The 20855-nt window shown below is 37.3% G+C and overlaps 1 protein-coding gene across 2 annotated transcripts in view; it reads right to left on the reverse strand.

Annotated features, from left to right (window-relative positions):
* Positions 1-20855, reverse strand: part of WDR70 (WD repeat domain 70) — a 345496-nt gene that overhangs the window by 228860 nt on the left and 95781 nt on the right. For both annotated transcript variants that reach the window (XM_053592015.1, XM_053592008.1), the window contains exon 9: positions 12964-13117. In XM_053592015.1, coding sequence (XP_053447990.1) covers positions 12964-13117 — 154 coding nt within the window. The remainder of the gene's footprint in view (positions 1-12963; positions 13118-20855) is intronic.

The following is a 20855-nucleotide window of genomic DNA, read 5'->3' on the forward strand; positions in this document are numbered from 1 at the left end:
CACACACGGAGACACCCACCCGCCTCCCCTCTTTCTCTGCTCTTGCTTCTCCTACCCAGTGCCTCCTGCCCACTATCTGCTCTTCCTTTCCCCCACCCACTCCCTCTATCTCTCTGCTCTCTGCTCTCCCCTTTCCACACCCCCTACCATGAGTATACTATGCATACTCATACAAAAACATGGAAGTTAAATAACCTTATGCAGAATGATAGCTGGGTCAGAGATGAGATTAAGAAGGAAACTGCCAAATTTTTGGAACAAAATGACAATGAAGACACGAATTATCAGAACCTCTGGGATACCGCAAAGGGAGTCCTAAGAGGGAAATCTATAGCAATGCAAGCCTTCCTCAAGAGAACGGAAAGAGAGGACGTTAACAACTTAAAGGGACATCTCAAGCAAATGGAAAAGGAAGAACATTACAACCACAAACCCAGTACAAGAAAAGAAATAACCAAAATTAGATCAGAATTAAATGAAATTAAAAACAAAAGAATTATAAAACAGATCAATAAATCAAGAAGTTGTTTTTTTGAAAAGGTCAATAAGGGGGCGGCACCTGTGGCTCAGTGAGTAGGGCGCCGGCCCCATATACCGAGGGTGGCAGGTTCGAACCCAGCCCCAGCCAAACTGCAACAACAACAAAATGAAATAGCCAGGCGTTGTGGCAGGCGCCTGTAGTCCCCGCTACTTGGGAGGCTGAGGCAAGAGAATCGCTTAAGCCCAGGAGTTGGAGGTTGCTGTGAGCTGTGTGAAGCCACGGCACTCTACCGAGGGCAATAAAGTGAGACTCTGTTGCTACCAAAAAAAAAAAAGAAAAGGTCAATAAGGGTGGCGCCTGTGGCTCAAAGTGGTAGGGCGCCAGCCTCATATGCCAGAGGTGCGGGTTCGGGTTCAAACCCAGCCGAGGCCAAAAACTGAAAAAAAAAAGTCAATAAAATAGATAAACCTTTGGCTAACCTAATCAGGAAAAACAGAGTAAAGTCTCTAATCTCATCAATCAGAAAGGACAAAGACGAAATAACCACAGACTCCTCAGAAATTCAAAAAATCCTTAATAAATATTAGAAGAAACTTTATTCTCAGAAATATGAAAATCTGAAGGAAATTGACCAATACTTGGAAGCACGTCACCTTCCAAGACTTAGCCAGAATCAAGTGGAAATGTTGAACAGGCCTATATCAAGTTCTGAAATAGCATCAACCATACAAAACCTCCCTAAAAAGAAAAGCCCAGGACCAGATGGCTTCACGTCAGAATTCTACCAAACCTTTAAAGAGGAACTAGTACCTATATTACTCAACCTGTTCCAAAGTGTAGAAAAAGAAGTAAGACTACCCATCACATTCTATGAAGCAAACATTACCCTGATCCCCAAACCAGAAAAAGACACAACAAGAAAAGAAAATTATAGACCAATATCACTAATGAATACAGATGCAAAAATATTCAACAAGATCCTAACAAACAGAATCCAGCAACACATCACACAAATTATACATCATGACCAAGTCGGTTCCCAGGGTCTCAAGGCTGATTCAATATACGTAAATCTGTAAGTATAATTCAGCACATAAACAAATTAAAAAACAAAGACCATTTGATTCTCTCAATCACAGCAAAAAAAGCTTTTGATAATATGCAGCATCCCTTCATGATCAGAACACTTAAGAAAATTGGTATAGAAGGGACATTTCTGAAACTGATAGAGGCCATCTACAGCAAACCCACAGCCAATATCGTATTCAATGGAGTTAAATTGAAATCATTTCCACTCAGATCAGGAACCTGACAAGGCTACCCATTGTCTCCACTGCTCTTTAACATTGTAATGGAAGTTTTAGCCAACGCAATTAGGGAAGAAAAGGCGATCAAGGGTATCCATATAGGGTCAGAAGAGATCATACTTTCGCTCGTCGCACATGATATGATTGTGTACCGGGAAAACACCAGGTATTCTACTACAAAACTCTTAGAAGTGATCAAGAAATACAGCAGCGTCTCAGGTTACAAAATCAACATTCATAAATCTGTAGCGTTTATATATACCAACAATAGTCAAGTTGAAAAAACAGTTAAGGACTCTATTCCATTCACAGTAGTGCCAAAGAAGATGAAATATTTGGGAGTTTATCTAACAAAGGATGTGAAAGATCTCTATAAAGAGAACTATGAAACTCTAAGAAAAGAAATAGCTGAAAATGTTAACAAATGGAAAAACATACCATGCTCATGGCTGGGAAGAATCAACATTGTTAAAATATCCATACTACCCAATGCAATATACAATTTTAATGCAATCCCTATTAAAGCTCCACTGTCATACTTTAAAGATCTTGAAAAAATAATACTTTGTTTTATATGGAATCAGAAAAAACCTCGAATAGCCAAGACATTACTCAGAAATAAAAACAAAGCATGAGGAATCACGCTACCAGACCTGAGACTATACTATAAATCGATAGTGATCAAAACAGCATGGTATTGGCACAAAAACAGAGAAGTAGATGTCTGGAACAGAATAGAGAATCAAGAGATGAATCCAGCTACTTACCGTTATTTGATCTTTGACAAGCCAGTTAAAAACATTCAGTGGGGAAAAGATTCCCTATTTAACAAATGGTGCTGGGTGAACTGGCTGGCAACCTGTAGAAGACTGAAACTGGACCCACACCTTTCAACACCATTAACAAAGATGGACTTCTCACTGGATTAAAGATTTAAACTTAAGACATGAAACTATAAAAATACTAGAAGAGAGTGCAGGGAAAACCCTTGAAGAAATCGGTCTGGGTGAGTATTTTATAAGAAGGACCCCCCAGGGCAATTGAAGCAGCTTCAAAAATACACTACTGGGACCTGATCAAACGAAAAAGCTTCTGCACAGCCAAGAACACAGTAAGTAAAGCAAGCAAACAGCCCTCAGAATGGGAGAAGATATTTGCAGGTTATGTCTCTGACAAAGGTTTAATAACCAGAATCCACAGAGAACTCAAACGTATAAGCAAGAAAAGAACAAGGGATCCCATCGCAGGCTGGGCAAGGGACTTGAAGAGAAACTTCTCTGAAGAAGACAGGCGCACGCCTACAGGCATATGAAAAAATGCTCATTTTTAATCATCAGAGAAATGCAAATCAAAACTACCTTGAGGTACCATCTAACTCCAGTAAGATAGGTCCATATCACAAAAACCCAGGACCAGAGATCTTGGTGTGGATGTGGAGAAAAGGGAACACTTCTACAGTGCTGGTGGGAATGCAAATTAATACATTCCTTTTGGAAAGATGTTTGGAGAACACTTAGAGATCTAAAAATAGACCTGCCATTCAATCCTATAATTCCTCTACCAGGTATATACCCAGAAGACCAAAAATCACATTATAACAAAGATATTTGTACCAGAATGTTTATTGCAGCCCAATTCACAATTGCTAAGTCATGGAAAAAGCCCAAGTACCCATCGATCCACAAATCGATTAATAAATTGTGGTATATGTATACCATGGAATACTATGCAGCCTTAAAGAAAGATGGAGACTTTACCTCTTTCATGTTTACATGGATGGAGCTGGAACATATTCTTCTTAGTAAAATATCTCAAGAATGGAAGAAAAAGTATCCAATGTACTCAGCCCTACTATGAAACTAATTTATGGCTTTCATATGAAAGCTATAACCCAGTTATAACCTAAGAATATGGGGAAGGGGGAGAGGGAAGGGAAGGAGGGGAAAGGATGGGTGGACGGAGGGTGATTGGTGGGATTACACCTGTGATGCATCTTACAAGGGTACATGTGAAACTTAGTAAATGTAGAATGTAAATGTCTTAACACAATAACTAAGAAAATGCCAGGAAGGCTATGTTAACCAGTGTGATGAAAATGTGTCAAATGGTGTATAAAACCAGTGTATGGTGCCCCATGATCGCATTAATGTACATAGGTATGATTTAATCATAAAAAAATTATTAAAAAAATTAAGCATGCGTACAATATCTAGAAAATAGCCTCAAAAGAGCAAATCTAGGTATTATTGGCCTTAAAAAGGAGGTACAGAGAAAGACTGGGGTACAAAGCATAATAGAATAAATAGAAAAAGACAACTTTCCAAACATAGAGAAAGATATCAATATTCAGGAACAAAAAGGTCACAGAACACCAAATAAGTTTTAAGCCAAACAAGGCAATCTCAAAGCATTTAAAAATCAACCTTCCAAAGAGCACAGACAAAAAGGGTCCTAATTCAAAGAAAAAAACAAAAATGACACATAAAACAGTTCCCAACACCTCTGGAAGCAGACTTGTCAGTGGAAACCTTGTAGGCCAAGAAAGGAGAATGACATATTCAAAATGTAAAGAAAAAAAATTAATCCTGGAATATTATATCCTTCATAAATATCTTTCAGACATGAAGGTAAAATATCTTCTCCATCAAAAATTTAGGGATTTCTGGCTAAGCACCTGTAACTCAAGCAGCTAAAGGCGCCAGCCACATACACCAGAGCTGGCAGGTTCGTATCCAGCCCAGGCCTGCCAAACAACAATGACAACTACAACCAAAGAATAGCCGGGCATTGCGGTGGGCACCTGTAGTCCCAGTCACTTGGGAGGCTGAGGCAAGAGAATCATTTAAGTCCATGAATCATTTAAGTCCATGAGTTGGAGGTTGCTGTGAGCTGTGATGCCACAGCACTCTACCCAGGGTGACAGCTTGAGGCTCTGTCTCAAAAAAAAATAATTTAGGAATTTCATCAACACCAGACCTGTTTTACGAGAAATTCTAAAAGAAATTCTTTAATCTGAAAGAAAAGGACTCTAATGAACAATAAGAAATCTTCTGAAAGTATACAACTCACTGGCAATGGTAAGGACATAAATTCAGAATACTCTATTGCTATAACTGTAATGAATAAATCATTTATATCCTGAGTTAGAAGACTAAAAGACAAACTTATGAAAAATAACAAAAAGTTTTGAAAAATAATATAAAAAGATTTAGATAGAAATAAAAAAAGTTTAAAAGTTGGGGAGTAGGCTTAAAGGACAGATTTTTGTTAGATTTCTCTTTAATTGTTTATAAGGAGAATTGTCACATGTTTAAAATAATTGGTTATAAAACGTGTTTTGCAAGTCTCATGGTAATCTCAAATCAAAAAACCTACAATAGGCTCAGCACCTGTGACTCAAGCAGCTAAAGCACCACCCACATAGACCTGAGCTGGCGGGTTCAAATCCAGCCCAGGCCTGCCAAACAACAATGATGGCTGCAACCAAAAAGCAGCCCAGTGTTGTGGTGGGCACCTGTAATCCCAGCTACCTGGGAGGCGGCAGCATGAGAATCACTTGAGCCCAGGAGTTGGAGGTTGCTGTGAGCTGTGATGCCACAGCACTCTACCCAGGGTGACAGCTTGAGGCTCTGTCTCAAAAAAACAAAAAACACAAATCCTAAAATAGATATACAAAGAATATAAAACAAGAAATTAAAAACAATACTAGAGAAAATCACTTTTAACAAAGGAAGACAGGAAGGAATTAAGAAAGAAAGAGAGAACCATGAAACAACCAGAAATCAAAGAACAACATGGTAGTGCTAAGTCCTTATCTATCAGTAATAATTTTGAATGAACTCAACTCACCAATCAAAACACAAAAGTAAAGCATGGTACCCACAGCACAGTGGTTACAGCGCCAGCCACATACACCAAGGCTAGTGGGTTCAAATCTGGCCCGGAACAACTAAACAACAATGACAACTACAACCAAAAAATGGCCAAGTGTTGTGGCGGGCATCTGTAGTCACAACTACTTGGGAGGCTGTGGCAAGAGAATCGCTTCAGCCCAAGAGTTTGAGGTTGCTGTGAGCAATGACACCATAACACTTTACTGAGGACGACATAGTGAGACTCTGTCTAAAAAAAAAAAGAAATACAAAAGTAGCTGAGTGGATAAAAAAAAAATAAACAACTAGATGTCTGCAAGAAACGCACTTCACCTATAAAGACACACAGACTGAAAATAAAGTCATGGAAAAAGATATCCCATACAAATTGAAAACAAAAAAGAGCAGGAGTAGATATACCTCTATCAGATAAAATAGATTTTGAGACAAAAACTGTAAAAAGAGACAAAGAAGATCACTCACTATATATGATAAAGGGGTCAATTCGTCAAGAGGATATAAAAATTCTCCAGATACATAAAGCAAATACTATCAGAGTTGAAGAGAGAGACAGACCCCAAGACAATAATCACTGGAGACCACAACACTACACTTCAATATTGACCACATCATCCATACAGAAAATCAACAAGGAAACAGTGGACTTATCTATGTTATAGACCAAATGGAGATAATAGATACTGACAGGACATTTCATCCAACAGCTACAGAACACACATTCTTCTCCCCAGCTCATGGACCATTCTCAAGGACAAACCATATGGTAGGCCACAAAAATAGTCTCAAAAACTTCAAAATATTGAAAACATATCAAGTATTTTCTCTCACCACAATGGAATAAAACTAGAAGTCAAATACTGGAACACTGAAAACTATACAAATATGTGGAAATTAAACAATATGCTCTTAAGTAATCAGTGAGTCAAGGAAGAGATTAAGGAAGAAATTATTTCTCAAAAGAAATGAAAATAGAAATTGTCAAATTCTTCAAACATAATAACAATGATTACCAACACAATAAAAGCCATATACATAGTATGACAGACCCAGAACTAATATCATACTGAATGGAGAAAACCTGCATACCTTTCCTTTCAGATTTCCAGCAAGAAAAGGAAAGCCCACCTTCATCACTGTTATTCAACATAGTACTGGAAGTTCTAGTTAGAGCAATCAAACAAGAGAAAGAAATCAAATCAACATACAAAGATCAATAGCAATTCTATTGTCAATAGCGAACAATCTCAAAAAGAAATCAAGAAAATAAATAAAATAAAATACCTGACAGTAAACTTAAACATAGAAGTTAAAAATATCTTCGATGACAACTATAAAATATTGCTGTAAGAAGTTGAAGAGCCTGTGGCTCAAAGGAGTAGGGCACCAGCCCCATACACCAGAGGTGGCGGGTTCAAACACAGCCAAAACTGCAAAAAAAAAAAAAAACAGAAGAAGTTCAAGAGGACACAAAGAAATAGGAAGATATCCTATGTGCATGAATTAAAAGAATCAATTTTGTTAAAATGTCCATAGTACGCAATCTACAGATTCATTGCTATCCCCATCAAAATACCAATGACATTTTTCATAGAAATTAAAAAGTCCTACAATTTATATAGAACCATAAATGCCCCAGAAGAGCCAAAACCATCCTGAGCAGAAAGAACAAAATTGAACAAGTCACATTACCTGACCTCAAACTATACTACGGGCTGTAATAACCAAAATAGCATAATACTGGAATAAAAACAGACACGTAGGGCGGCGCCTGTGGCTCAGCGGGTAGGGCGCCAGCCCCATATGCCGAGGGTGGCAGGTTCAAACCCAGCCCCGGCCAAACTGCAACAAAAAATAGCCGGGCGTTGCGGCGGGCGCCTGTAGTCCCAGCTACTTGGGAGGCTGAGTCAAGAGAATCGCCTAAACCCAAGGATTTGGAGGTTGCTATGAGCTGTATGACGCCACGGCACTCTACCGAGGGCGATAAGGTGAGACTCTGTCTCTACAAAAAAAAAAAAAAACAGACACGTAGACCAATGGAATAGAATAGAGAACCCAGGAATAAATCCATACATCTATAGTGAAATTATCTTCAACGAAGATCCCAAGAATACACAGTAGGGAAAGGACAGTTCTCTTCAATAAATGTTGCTGGGAAAACTAAATATCCAGAAGCAGAAAAATGAAACTAGATCTCTTACATATACAAAAATCAAATCAGAATTGACTATATATCTTACCATAAACAAAAATCAAATCTAAGACCTGAAATTATGAAACTAATAAAGAAAACATTGGACAAACACATCAGGACATGGATCTGAGCAAGGACTTCTTGAGTAATGTACTCAAAGCACAGGCAATAACAGCAAAATTGGACAAATGTGATCACATCAAGCTAAAAAGCTTCTACACAGCAAAGTAAACAATCTACAAAATAAAAAGACAACCCATAGGATGAGGGATAATATCTGTAAACTACTGTCTGGCAAGATTAGTAACTAGAATATTTAAGGAGCTACAACAACTTGAAAAAATCAAATAATCTAATTAAAAAGCACTATCTGGGTGAAGGGCACACTTACATGTATAACTTTGACTCAATCTATATAAAAACTATGTATGTAAACAAAACATTTTCACAAACCTGTTATTTAAATAAAGGTTCGAACGCTCAAAAGCTTCAAATAAAACCGACAAAAACAGAAATATATGTGTTTAAGATACGGAGGGTGATATGAAGCCCAATCTACTTTTATTTCCTTGCCACCATCACACCCAAAACATCTTCGGTAGAAAACATAGGGAAACAAGCTTAAGGAGGGGGAAAGAAACTATAGTGGAATATATGAAAAAAATATGTAAGCCAGCATTACAATATAAGCGTATATAAATTTAGTTTACATTATATTTGAATCACCTAACATATTCTGGGCACTCAGTAAGCAATAGGACAATAGACAAAAGAAAGGACATGAGATTGTAATCCTATCAGTGCTGAAAGGCACTTCACTAAGACTCAACGCAGTGCAGTTTGAAACATACTATAATAATTTAACCTAATGGCTCTAGCAGAGCACCTAAAATAGATTACAGCCGATTCTCATTATTCATGGTAATTATGGTCTATAAACTTCCAGGAACACTGAATTAGCAAATACAGGGTTAGGTTCCTACAAGCTTCTGGTCACATTTTTGTCAACAAATCAATATATAACTTTCTTTTGCATATGCCCTTCTGCTGTCACTATAAGAAAAATATGTCCTTATATTTTTCCAAGGAGGAACAAAGACACACGAAAAAGACCTGGGCTCTATCTGCAGCTTGGAACCAGGCCTAGCAAAAAACGGTCACCTAACAGACATGTTAGCAAAAATAAGTAACTGCTGTTTCAAGCCATAAATTGCATAGCATTACTGTGGCTATAATCAACTGGCATGTAATATATGTTAATTTTAAAAGATCATTATCCCATTAAAAATCTTTATATAAAAAACTGATGAAATGGAAGAACATACCATGCTCATGGCTGGGAAGAATCAACATTGTTAAAATGTCTATACTTTCCAGAGCAATCTACCAATTCAACGTCATCCCTACTAAAATACCAACATCCAATTTTCAAGACTTAGAAAAAATGATTCTGTGTTTTGTATAGAACCAGAAAAAACCTTAACCTAGCTAAGGCAGTTCTTAGTAATAAAAACAAAGCTGGGGGTATTACCATACCAGATTGTAGGCTGTACTACAAGGCCATAGTGGTCAAGACAGCATGGTACTGGCACAAAAATAGAGACATAGATATTTGGAATTGAATAGAAAACGAGGAAATGAAACTAACATCTTACAATCACATAATCTTCAATAAACCAAACAAGAACGTACACTGAGGGAAAGACTCCCTATTCAATAAATAGTGCTGGGAGAACTGGATATCCACATGTAAAAGACTGAAACTGGACCCACATCTCTCTCCACTCACAAAAATTGATTCAAGATGATAAAGGACTTAAATTTAAGACATAAAACAATAAAAATCCTGAAAGAAAGCATAGGAAAAACACTGGAAGATATCAGCCTGGGGAAAGACTTTATGAAGAAGACTGCCATAGCAATAGCAACAATAGCAATAATAAACAAATGGCATTTAATTAAACTGAAAAGCTTCTGTACAGCCAAAACAAATAGACAATCTACCCAATAGGAAACGATATTTGCATATTTTGAATGAGACAAAAGCTTAATAACTAGGATTTATACAGAACCTTAATTAATCCACATGAAAAAAGCCAACAATCCCATACATCAATGGAGAAGAGAGAGAACAGAACCTTCTCTAAAGAAGACAGACGAATGGCTAGCAAACACATGAAAAAATACTCACCATTCCTAATTATTAGGGAAATGCAAATTAAAACCACCCTGAGATATCAGCTAACCCCAGCGAGAATGGCCTGTATCACAAAATCTCAAAACTGCAGATGCTGGCGCAAATGTGGAGAGAAAGGAACACTTTTATACTGCTGGTGGGACTGCAAACTAATACAACCTTTTTGGAAGGAAGTATGGAGAAACCTCAAAGAACTCAGTCTAGATCTCCCATTTCATTCTGCAATCCTATTACTGGGCATCTATCCAGAAGGGAAAAAAAAACAACTTTTATTATAAAGACACTTGTACTAGACTGTTTATCACAGCTCAATTTACAATCACCAAAATGTGGAAACAACCTAAATGCCCCTCAAGCCAGGAATGGAGAGGCAAGCTGTGGTATATGTATACCATGGAATACTATTCAGCCTTTAAGAAAATGGAGAGTTTGCAGCATTTGTATTAACCTGGATGGAGGTGGAACACATTATTCTTAGTGAAACATAACAGGAATGGAGAAGTATGAATCCTTTCTATTCAACTTTGATATGAGGACAATTAATAACAATGATGCAGTGGGGGATGGGGGAAGGGGAGAGCAGACAGAGAAGGAGGGAGAGGTGAGGGAAAGGAAAAGAAAAAAAAAAAAAGGTGCATCTTACAAGGGTATATGTGAAACTTGGTAAACGGTCTGTGAAGCTAGTGAATGATGCCCCATGATCATATCAATGTACACAGCTATGATTTAATAAAAAAAAAAAAAAGAAAAAAGAAAATAGTGACTAATTCTCACATAAATTGGATTTAATTTTGACCAAAGTATATTACTAGAACATTAATTTTTAATTCAACTTGTTAATATGTTGTTTAGGATATTGCATCCTCATTTATAAGTGAAATATGTTTGTAATTTCCCTTTACAATAATACATTTTTCCAATTTTAGTATCAGGTGTATCCAGATGAAGTAGAATGATTTTGAAGTATCTCTTCTTTTTCTATATAGTCTATAAGATATGGCATGATCTGTTTTTTTAAATTATCTTTTATTTTTATTTATAAATATTAGTTGTCTAATTTTTGAGACTTTGGCAAAAAAAAAATAAGAAGTTAACTGATGACTCCATACTGAACTTCAGAGTCAAAGCATTCCACAATAAACATACTCTTATCAGACGATGTGAATGTTAGTTTTTTTGCGCTATTATTATATTGCTCAATATTTTGTTGCAGCAATTGTCTGATTTCTTTTCTGAATGTATTTATCTTCATTCATTCTTTACAAGGTTTTTGTTTCTAGTCCTTATCTTAAACATTGTTATTGTTACTAAATTTTAAACCTTTTTTTTTTTTTATTGTTGGGGATTCATTGAGGGTACAATAAGCCAGGTTACACTGATTGCAATTGTTAGGTAAAGTCCCTCTTGCAATCATGTCTTGCCCCCAGAAAGTGTGACACACACCAAGGCCCCACCCACCTCCCTCCTTCCCTCTTTCTGTTTCCCCCCCATAACCATAATTGTCATTAATTGTTCTCATATCAAAATTGAGTACATAGGATTCATGCTTCTCCAATTTTAAACCTTTTTAATGCTGTGAAGGCAAAAAGTGGAAACCAAATAAACACATGTGTATGTATAGAGAAAATTAAAAAAAAAGTGAAATCACCAGCAGAAAGCACAAAAAATGTGAAAAACATGGCACTAAATAGACCACACAAAGGACATTTGTCTACTAAGAAGGCAGAGCACTGTCTTGTTCACCTGCCACTGAAAATATGCATATTCAGCAACTCAAATATTATGTCACTTGCACATTGCTACAAATACCTGGGAAAGTGTCATGTACACTGACTTGGGGGGGTTTACAAATAAACTAGCAACCGGGCAAATTCACAAATACAGATTTCATAAATATTAATAATAAGGAGCAATTCTACCAAAAACCACTGAATTATACACTTTAAAAGCGATCTTTGTGATTATGTGAATTTATGAATTACATATCACTAAGGCTTTTTTTAACCAGAAAAAAATAAAAAATAATAATAATAATTAAAAAAAAAAATGACGAGACTCTCTTTCCTTTTTATTTTCTTTTTTCTTAGACATGAAATGTCACTATATGTTGTCCAGGATAAAGGGAAGTAGCTATTCAGAGGCATGATCCTAGCACACTATGGCCTTGAACTCCTGGGCTCAAACAATCCTCCTGCTTCAATCCTCAAAGGAGCTGAGACTACATGTGCGTACCAATGGACCCAGCTCTCTCTTTGCTTCTTGTCATAAGGACTAGCACATAGTAGCTGGGTAGATTGTGTTTCCAAAGATAGCTGCATCAGTGTCTCCCATCCCACATGATGTTTTATCATTTGAACTTGCCATTCACCCATCAAATGATAGAGTTACCTTCCCCTCCCCAAATATAGGCTGCCCCTATGATGGTGTGTAAGACCTAAAGCCAGATGTTAAGACATCAACACTTTCCATGTCTATCTTCCAATGGCACTAACAAGCAAGAAATTACATCCCACTAAGACTACTATTCAGTGAAAAGGCCCAAACTAGACATGTATAGCAAAAGAGAAAGAACAAGAGAAAGAGAAGGAGGAGTAGGGGTGGAAGTTAGAAGTAGGAAAGAAGTGGGGAGAGAGAGAGATGCCATGGGCTAGAATGCTAACTATAAACCACCTGAGCCCATTTTGGATTATACAGCCATCCTTGCAACCCAGCTAATAATATATACAAAGCAGAATAATATCCTCATCAATCCATACAATTATAAGTTATAAACTGTTACTATTTTAAGACACTAACTTTTGGGGTAAATTACTACATGGCAAACAAAACAAAAGTTATGAATAAATGTGTGCTGAATTAATTGAATTTCATTAAAGTGTTCTGTTAAAGCTTACCTTGGTGTTGGCCATGTCCACAATATACTGATCTCCCTTTATACATTCCATGACTTCAAAACCATCTCTGTCAATCACCTTGGCCTGAGAGCTTCCAGATACAACAAGAATCATGTCTCCTGTGTTACTATACTGTAATGACTTGATCTGATGGCTATACAAAAAAAAAAAAAAGGAAATTGACTGGTAAGGTACTGAGCATAATGTCAAGACTTTTACTAGATTAAGAACTTCCAGGGAAAAAATGTTATAGAAGCGCACCAATTGAAAATTCTACAAAGTTAGGAACACCAACTTCAAATAGGCTCGAAGCACCCACTGGCTATTCTGTTAGCCTTCTCTCCCCACTCCCACTGAAATCTATTAAAACCTTCTTTACATATCTTATACCTTCAACCAATCATCTCTCCCTCTTTCAACTGTTGAATCTTCTAGCTCTTTCCCAGAAGAAACAAATGATAACTGCCTCAACTTCCCCTGGTTAATGGTATAAACTTATCTGTACCTGAACTCCTCTCTTTCTTCTCCTCTTCAATTACAATGGTAGCAATGAACCTCTTCCTGCCCCAGGAAAATCATACTACCTATATCCCAGATCCCATCTCTCCCAGTCTTCTCAGGAACTTCTACTGACTATCCTCTATCTCTCTTCACAGCTAAGCTGTTTGAGTAAGTTTTCAATCCTCCTCAACTACTTTAATTCTCTAGCACTCATTCTCTCTCTAGCCTCACCATGGCACTAAAACTGATCTTGCTATTGTGGCTGTAATGAATGCTGTGGTGTACCAGCCAGATCTCCCCCTTCAGAATTGAAGCAATCATTCTCCCAGCTTCCACAATTTTGCCTGCTAATGGCTAATAGCTAACTAAACTCTAAGGAATTCTCCAAGCTGCAGCTGCCTCACCCAAGGTCATACCATCCCAAGTACCACAAATTCAACAATTGCTTAATGTGTAATAAAATCGTTAGCCCTGCACTACAATCCAGAGTATTCTGGAAGGGTTATTTCAGCTTTAGATCTCTCTATGGGATCACCTGCTGCTTTCCAACTATATACCAATTCAATTTCTCCACCTTCCTAATGCTGTTTTTCTTGTAACCTCTCTCACAGGAGTTGAATCCAGAAGCACTGCCCAGTAAACTTCCTATATGCGAATCTTAAAATTTCAAAGTGTGCTTTTGGGAAACCTGACATGGGAGAATTGATATCAAAAGTGGTCCTATGAAGTCAACTCCAGATGGGATTTTGAAGCTGTATAAATACCATCACTCTGGCAATCAATGAAGATCCCATCACTGCTAATACACAGTCCCTAATATGCTGTAGCAGTGCAATCATAATTGCTAAAACCTGGTGATGAAAGAGAAGGCACAGCAGGTGCAATATTTCAGGCATTTGTGAAGTACAGAGAAGTAATTAAAAGGACTAGGAATTGGATAGCTGTTGCTAGGAGCAGTCAATGCAAAAGAGAAAAAAAAAAACAATGAAAAACTGAAAATGATAAATCATCAACTAAAGACTATAATGTGAAAGCCAAGGAGAGTCTCTGTGGCAGCAAATAAAGACAGAGCTATTTGTTTCTCTCAGGTAAATGGTATGCAGTCATTGACCTGGTAAAGTATATTTTTCTCCCTTATTAATGAAGAGGACCAAAAAGCAGTTGATAGTCAACATTGCCACCAACAGCATCATATATTTATGTAACTGAACCATGATTGCATTGATTTTCCTACCCCTAAGTTTTAATACAGTTCCAAAGGATCTGAACCATCTAAACAATGCAAAGAAATTCCATGATCTAAATGAAATCATGATCCATGGTCTAAATGATATCATCTTAACCAAATCAAGTGAGCAAAATACTTCACATATACTGGTGAAATACAAGTTCTCCATAAAATGAGAGATAAACCCTATAAAAAATCAGGAGACTGAGATAAGGAGATGTGAGGAAGATGCATGTGGACAGACATAAGGTTCTTATCAACTGACATTTAAGTTTGTCCATAAGGTATAAAATTATGTTTAACCAAATGTGCCAGTTGTCCATTTATTGTCTCTTTGCTCCAAATTTATCCTTTGCTGCCTGCTCTGCAAAAATGACTTGGGACCTTTATGTATTTTTCCTTTACCAGTTAGCATGATGTTAGATTTTCTCAGTAAACAATGCTGGAAAGACACTGCAGGAGGAAGAGGTTTTCCTTCTAGTATTTTGTATGCTCCTCTTGGCAGGTTCCTGTCCAGCTCCAGCAGCCAGCAAAGCAGACTACAGAGAGCACATGAAAAACAGTGAAACAAAGGGAAACATTAAAAGTGTTTCTCCACTGTCAGGCTCCTGAAATGCACAGCAATCAGCAGCATCCTGGAGCTTCTCCCAGCACCTCCCTGAGTAAGTATTGCAGCAGAGTGACTCTAGTGAGAGAGATTTCTGGCAAGTCATATAGTACCATAGCAATTTCTTCATTCAGTGAGTCAAAGCCATGCCCTCTCAGACAAGGTCTGGATCTCAATCTCAGAGACCTCTTCCTTAAATAGCATATCTCAACCTCAGGGGTAGTGGATGTTCCTTTGATCTGCTATTCGTATTTTCTTTACAGTCCTTTTTACTTTTTAATAGCTAATACCTCATTATTTCAAACCATTGTTACAGTTACCAATTCTTTATATTAAAATTTCCCTGCTCAGTCAGGCACAATCAGTGGCTAACACCTGTAACCCTAGCACTCTGGGAGGCCAAAGCAGGAGAATCTCTTGAGATCAGGAGTTTGAGAACAAGATCCACTCTATTAAAATTGAAAAAAAAATTAGTCAAGTGTGGTGGCACACATCTGTAGTTCCAGATATGCAGAAGGCTGAGGCAGGAGGGTCACCTGAACCCAGAAATTTAAGGTTGCAGTGAGCTATGATGATGGTGCCACTGCACTTTTTAGCCAGGACAACGAACAAGATTTTGCCCCCTGCCAAACAAATAAACAAACAAACAAACAAAGATTTCCCTACTCAAATTACATATTATTTGTCTGTCCTAATCAGACCTTACCTGACAGATCAAATTTCGGGGAAATACTGAAGAAAAAGAAAATTACAGGCTGTTTAGTCCATCCTGTTCTTTTATATACAAGAAAACACATCAGATCTTTGATTAGAAAGTTTGGACTGCTAAACCAAAGTTCCTAAAGTATGAATGGAATGAACTAGTTCATTGACAGGATGTATTTTTGTTAATGGTACTCCTATTTGGGAAAAGTGTTAAAATTTTCTTCACTAGGCTGAGCGCCTGTGGCTGGATCAGCTAAGGCACCAGTCACATACACCTGGGCTGGCAGGTTCGAATCCAGCCCGGGCCTGCTAAACAACAATGACAGCTACAACCAAAAAATAGCTAGGCGTTGTGACAGGCGACTGTAGTCTCAGCTACTTGGGAGGCTGAGGCAGGAGAATCGCTTGAGTCCAGGAGTTGGAGGTTGCTGTGAGCTATGATGCCACAGCAGTTTACCCCAGGGTGATAGCTTGAGACTCTGTCTCAAAAAAAAATTTTTTTTCTTCACTAATTATCACAGATCAACTATTATTAAGTGCCTACTTTTTTTTTTCTGTTGTTTCATTTTTGTTTTTAAAAGGAAATGAAAAGCTTAAAAAACTGCAAAATTTAATAAGAAGAGATAGTACAAACAGTGGCTCCATTTCTCTGGCCAACTGCTCTATCAAATTGCTCTATTTACATTTGGAGGGAAACCCAAAATCTCAATGACCTCACACTATTATTCACTTTGCTTTTCACCTATGAGAACACTTTCAATGTTTCCCTCTATTTCATTATTTTCCATGTGCTCTCTGCAGTCCACTTTGCCAACATTAAAAATGAAATGTTCAGTACCAAGCTCACCATTCCTGTCCCACTTCACTCTTAAATCTGCTAGCCACAGAGTTAAAAGGACAGGATTAAGAGTCGTTAGACACGGTACTAAGGAGAATTAAAGGGCTTGTTCAAGGGCCATAACATCTGCTCCTGAAATTCCTGCCTAAACAACTAAGATTCCGATCAAAGAGAAGAGAGAGAAAACCAATCTGACATAAACTGGAGTCATGAGGAAGTGAATGTTCTCTCAGGGAGTAACTGTGACACCGAAGGAAGGCTTACTGACATTGCACAATTCTTTCTGTGAAGTTACTCATGAGGCAAGTAGAAGTATATGAGTATAAGTGAAGGGGAGTAGGAAGGTGAGGATTGAGGATCCTTTTAAGTAGTTTTTGCTTGGCTAGCAAAACAAGCTGGGACATGCAAAACAGATAAACACAGCTGTTTGGGACTGTCACTTAGGGCTCAAGAGCCAAGGTGTCCTGCTGTAGTGAAAAGTGCCCTGGAATGTCAGTCAGGAGTCCAGAGATCTAAGTCCTCATTCTGCTAACTAGCTGTGTGATGATGAACAAGCCCTTTGGCCTCACTAGACTCAGCCTCCTTATGTTATAGAAAATTAAAAGAGACTAGATGGCAGTACAATACAGACATGCTTCTGGGTCACAGAGTTAACGTTCTAGCTGTGTAACTTTGCTGAGTCCTCCACTGAAAAACATCAGAAATATACTTATCCTATAGGATTATTAAGAAGGATTAATAATGATATATATAAAAAAAGGCACCTATAGCAGGATATGGTGGCTCATGCCTATAATCCTAGCACTCTGGGAGGCCAGGGTAATGGATTGCTTGAGCTCAGGAGTTCGAGGCCAGCCTGAGCAAGAGCAAGATACCACCTCTACTAAAAATAGAAAAACCAGCTGGGTGTTGTGGTGGGCACCTGTAGTCCCAGCAACTTGGGAGGCTGAGGCAAGAGGATTGCTTGAGCCCGAGAGTTTGAAGTTCCTTCGAACAATGTGACACCACAGCATTCTAGCATGGGGCAACAGAGTGAGACCCTGTCTTTAAAAATAAAAAAAAAGGTGCCTAGGTACAATACCTGAAACAAGGCAGTTATTATTAATACTTCTTTATTTCCAAGGTCCCACTATGATACTATATGTTTGACACATTTTAATTATTATTAACCAAAATACTCAAGTCTTACATTAAGATTTTAAAAATATATTTTGTCAATATAAGGTTGATTCTAGAGAGGGTGCAAAATGATATTAATAACAGGTCTTCTTAAGAACTCAAAAATAAGAAATATAGAAGATTTCTAAGGAAACATAGCTGTTTGAGGAATGCATTAGACTTCCCTATTCCAAATGCCAAAAGAAATAACTAGGAAAAATATCAAATTTGGGAGAAATGAAAAGAACTACTGAAAAGCAAAGCTATCCAAAAATTTCTAAGGGAAAACACCAAACTGATTAGAAAAACAGCTCTTAGAAAATGTACAACAGTCTCATGTGAAAATATCCCAGAAAATATGAATTCCTCAGGCAGCACATTCTCAAAACAGTCAAGCTACCCTTATGGAAACAGTTATCACAAACCTTAGGAAGGGCAGCAAAAAAGGATGTTCAAGAGTTGATATAGAGTTGATAAAACAAAGATAGAACAACTAATTAGAAACTTAACAGAATAGCTTTCCTGAAAACAGATCATCCATCACATACACAGGAGATTGCCCTACAAGGATTACTTCCATACCCCGCTTGCTCCCTCAAAATTTCCTCACACCACAAGCACATTCCACTAGCTATAAGCTAATAAGTTTGTGAGAGTAAAGAGATGTAAAAAGAATCTATTCAGCCTGTTTCTTATCAGGCAGGGAGAGCAATCAAGAAGAACAAAATAGTAAGGGGTTGTGAAGAGTTTCTAAAGGAAGGTCAGCAAGCTTTCTGTGAAGAACCAGTAACAAATATTCTAAGCTTTGAAGGTCACATACAATCTGTGTCTCATGTTCTAATTTGTTCTTTGGCGGGGAGGTTATTATTGTTTCGCAGCCCTTTAAAATTTTAAGAACCATTCTTAGTTCAAGTGCCATACAAAAACAGGCTATGGACTACAGTTAGCCTTCAGACCACAGTTTGCCAACTACCATTCTAGCACACAAAAGACAAAGAATACAGCTGTGAAATTCAAGGTAAATTAAGATATTTTCAGGCTGTAGTTGTTCTTTGCTGAAAATAAAATACAAGAAAACATGTCTATTACTATTATATACAATGCTGTAATAAACTTGCTCCTAGATCATTTCCACATATGTGGGTATATCTGTCACAGAAGTTCCTAAAAGTGGATTACAGGGTCAAAGACTATCTGTGTTTGTATTTTGAAAAAGAATGAAAAATTACCCTCTGAGATGATATCAATTTACACTCCCACCAGCAATGCCTGATAGTGCTTGTTTCTTCAAATCTTGTCATCATAGTTCACAGTTTACATGTGGATAAGATATTATTAAATTATTATGCAGAAAAAAAGATTGGTAATTATAACCCTACCCTTGCCTTCTGCCTCCATTGAATAGTGTATATTCTTTTCAATTTTTTCTAGTCTTAGAGGTAATAAATAGTACCTCATTGGCATTTTAACTTTTTGTCTTTATTAGTAAAGTTGATTATCCTTTTTCATGTTTATTGTATTTCATATTTATTGATCAGTTGTATTTCTTTCTGCTATTTACTCATTTCCTTTGTTTCAGTTTTCAAGTATCTTTCTGTATTGACTTATAAAAATTAAATATATTAGGGCCGCACCTGTGGCTCAAGGAGTAGGGCGCCGGTCCCATATGCCGGAGGTGGTGAGTTCAAACCCAGCCCCGGCCAAAAAAAAAAAATTAAATATATTGTGGTCAGTAATCCTTGCTTTCATTATGTGTTACAATTTGTTTTATTTATAATTTATCTTTTAATTTCTTTTTTTGAAAAAATAAAGAAAGAAACCTTTGGGCAGACTAGAAATAAAAAAGTAAAATCTCTAGTAACCTCAATCAGAAATAATAAAGGGGAAATAACAACTGATGCCACAGAGATACAAGAGATCATCTCTGAATACTACCAGAAACTTTATGCCCAGAAATTTGACAATGTGAAGAAAGTGGATCAATATCTGGAATCATGCCCTAGACTTAGCCTGGATGAAATAGATCTCCTGACCAATTTCAACCACTGAGATCAAAGAAACTATAAAAAATATCCCAACAAAAAAATGCCCTGGTCCAGCTGGCTTCACACCAGAATTCTATCAAACCTTCAAAAACCTTATTGCAGAAATTATTCCAAGAAATTGAGGAGGAAGGAATCTTCCCCAACATGTTTTATGAAACAAACATCACCCTGAAACCAAAACCAGGAAAAGACCCAACTAAAAAGGAGAACTTCAGACCAATTTTGCTAATGAATATAGATGCAAAAATTCTCAACAAAATCCTAGCCAACAGATTATAGCTTATCATCAAAAAAGTCATACATCAAGTAGATTTCATCCCTGGAGTACAAGGCTGGCTTAATATATGTAAATCCATAAACGTTATTTACCATATCAACAGAAGCAAAAACAAAGCCCATATGATCCTCTCAATAGATGCAAAAAAAGCATTTGATAAAATCCAGCATCTAGAACACTGAAGAGTTTAGGCATAGGTGGCACATTTCTTAAAACTGATTGAAGCTATCTTATACAAACCCACAGCTAATATTTTACTGAATGGAGTTAAACTGAAAGCTTTTCCTCTTAGAACTGGAACCAGACAAGGTTGTCGTCTGTCACCATTATGATTCAACATAGTGCTAGAAGTTCCACCCAATACAAGTAGGCAAGATAAGAAAATAAAGGGCATCCAAATCGGAAGAGAGGAGGTCAAACCCCCCAAAGACTCAACCACAAGACTCCTGGAAGTCATCAAAAAATGCAGTAATATCTCAAGATATAAAATCAAGGTCCACAAGTCAGTAGCCTTTGTATACGCCAATAACAGC

This window comes from Nycticebus coucang, chromosome 1, assembly GCF_027406575.1.
Source record: "Nycticebus coucang isolate mNycCou1 chromosome 1, mNycCou1.pri, whole genome shotgun sequence".
NCBI lineage: Eukaryota > Metazoa > Chordata > Mammalia > Primates > Lorisidae > Nycticebus > Nycticebus coucang.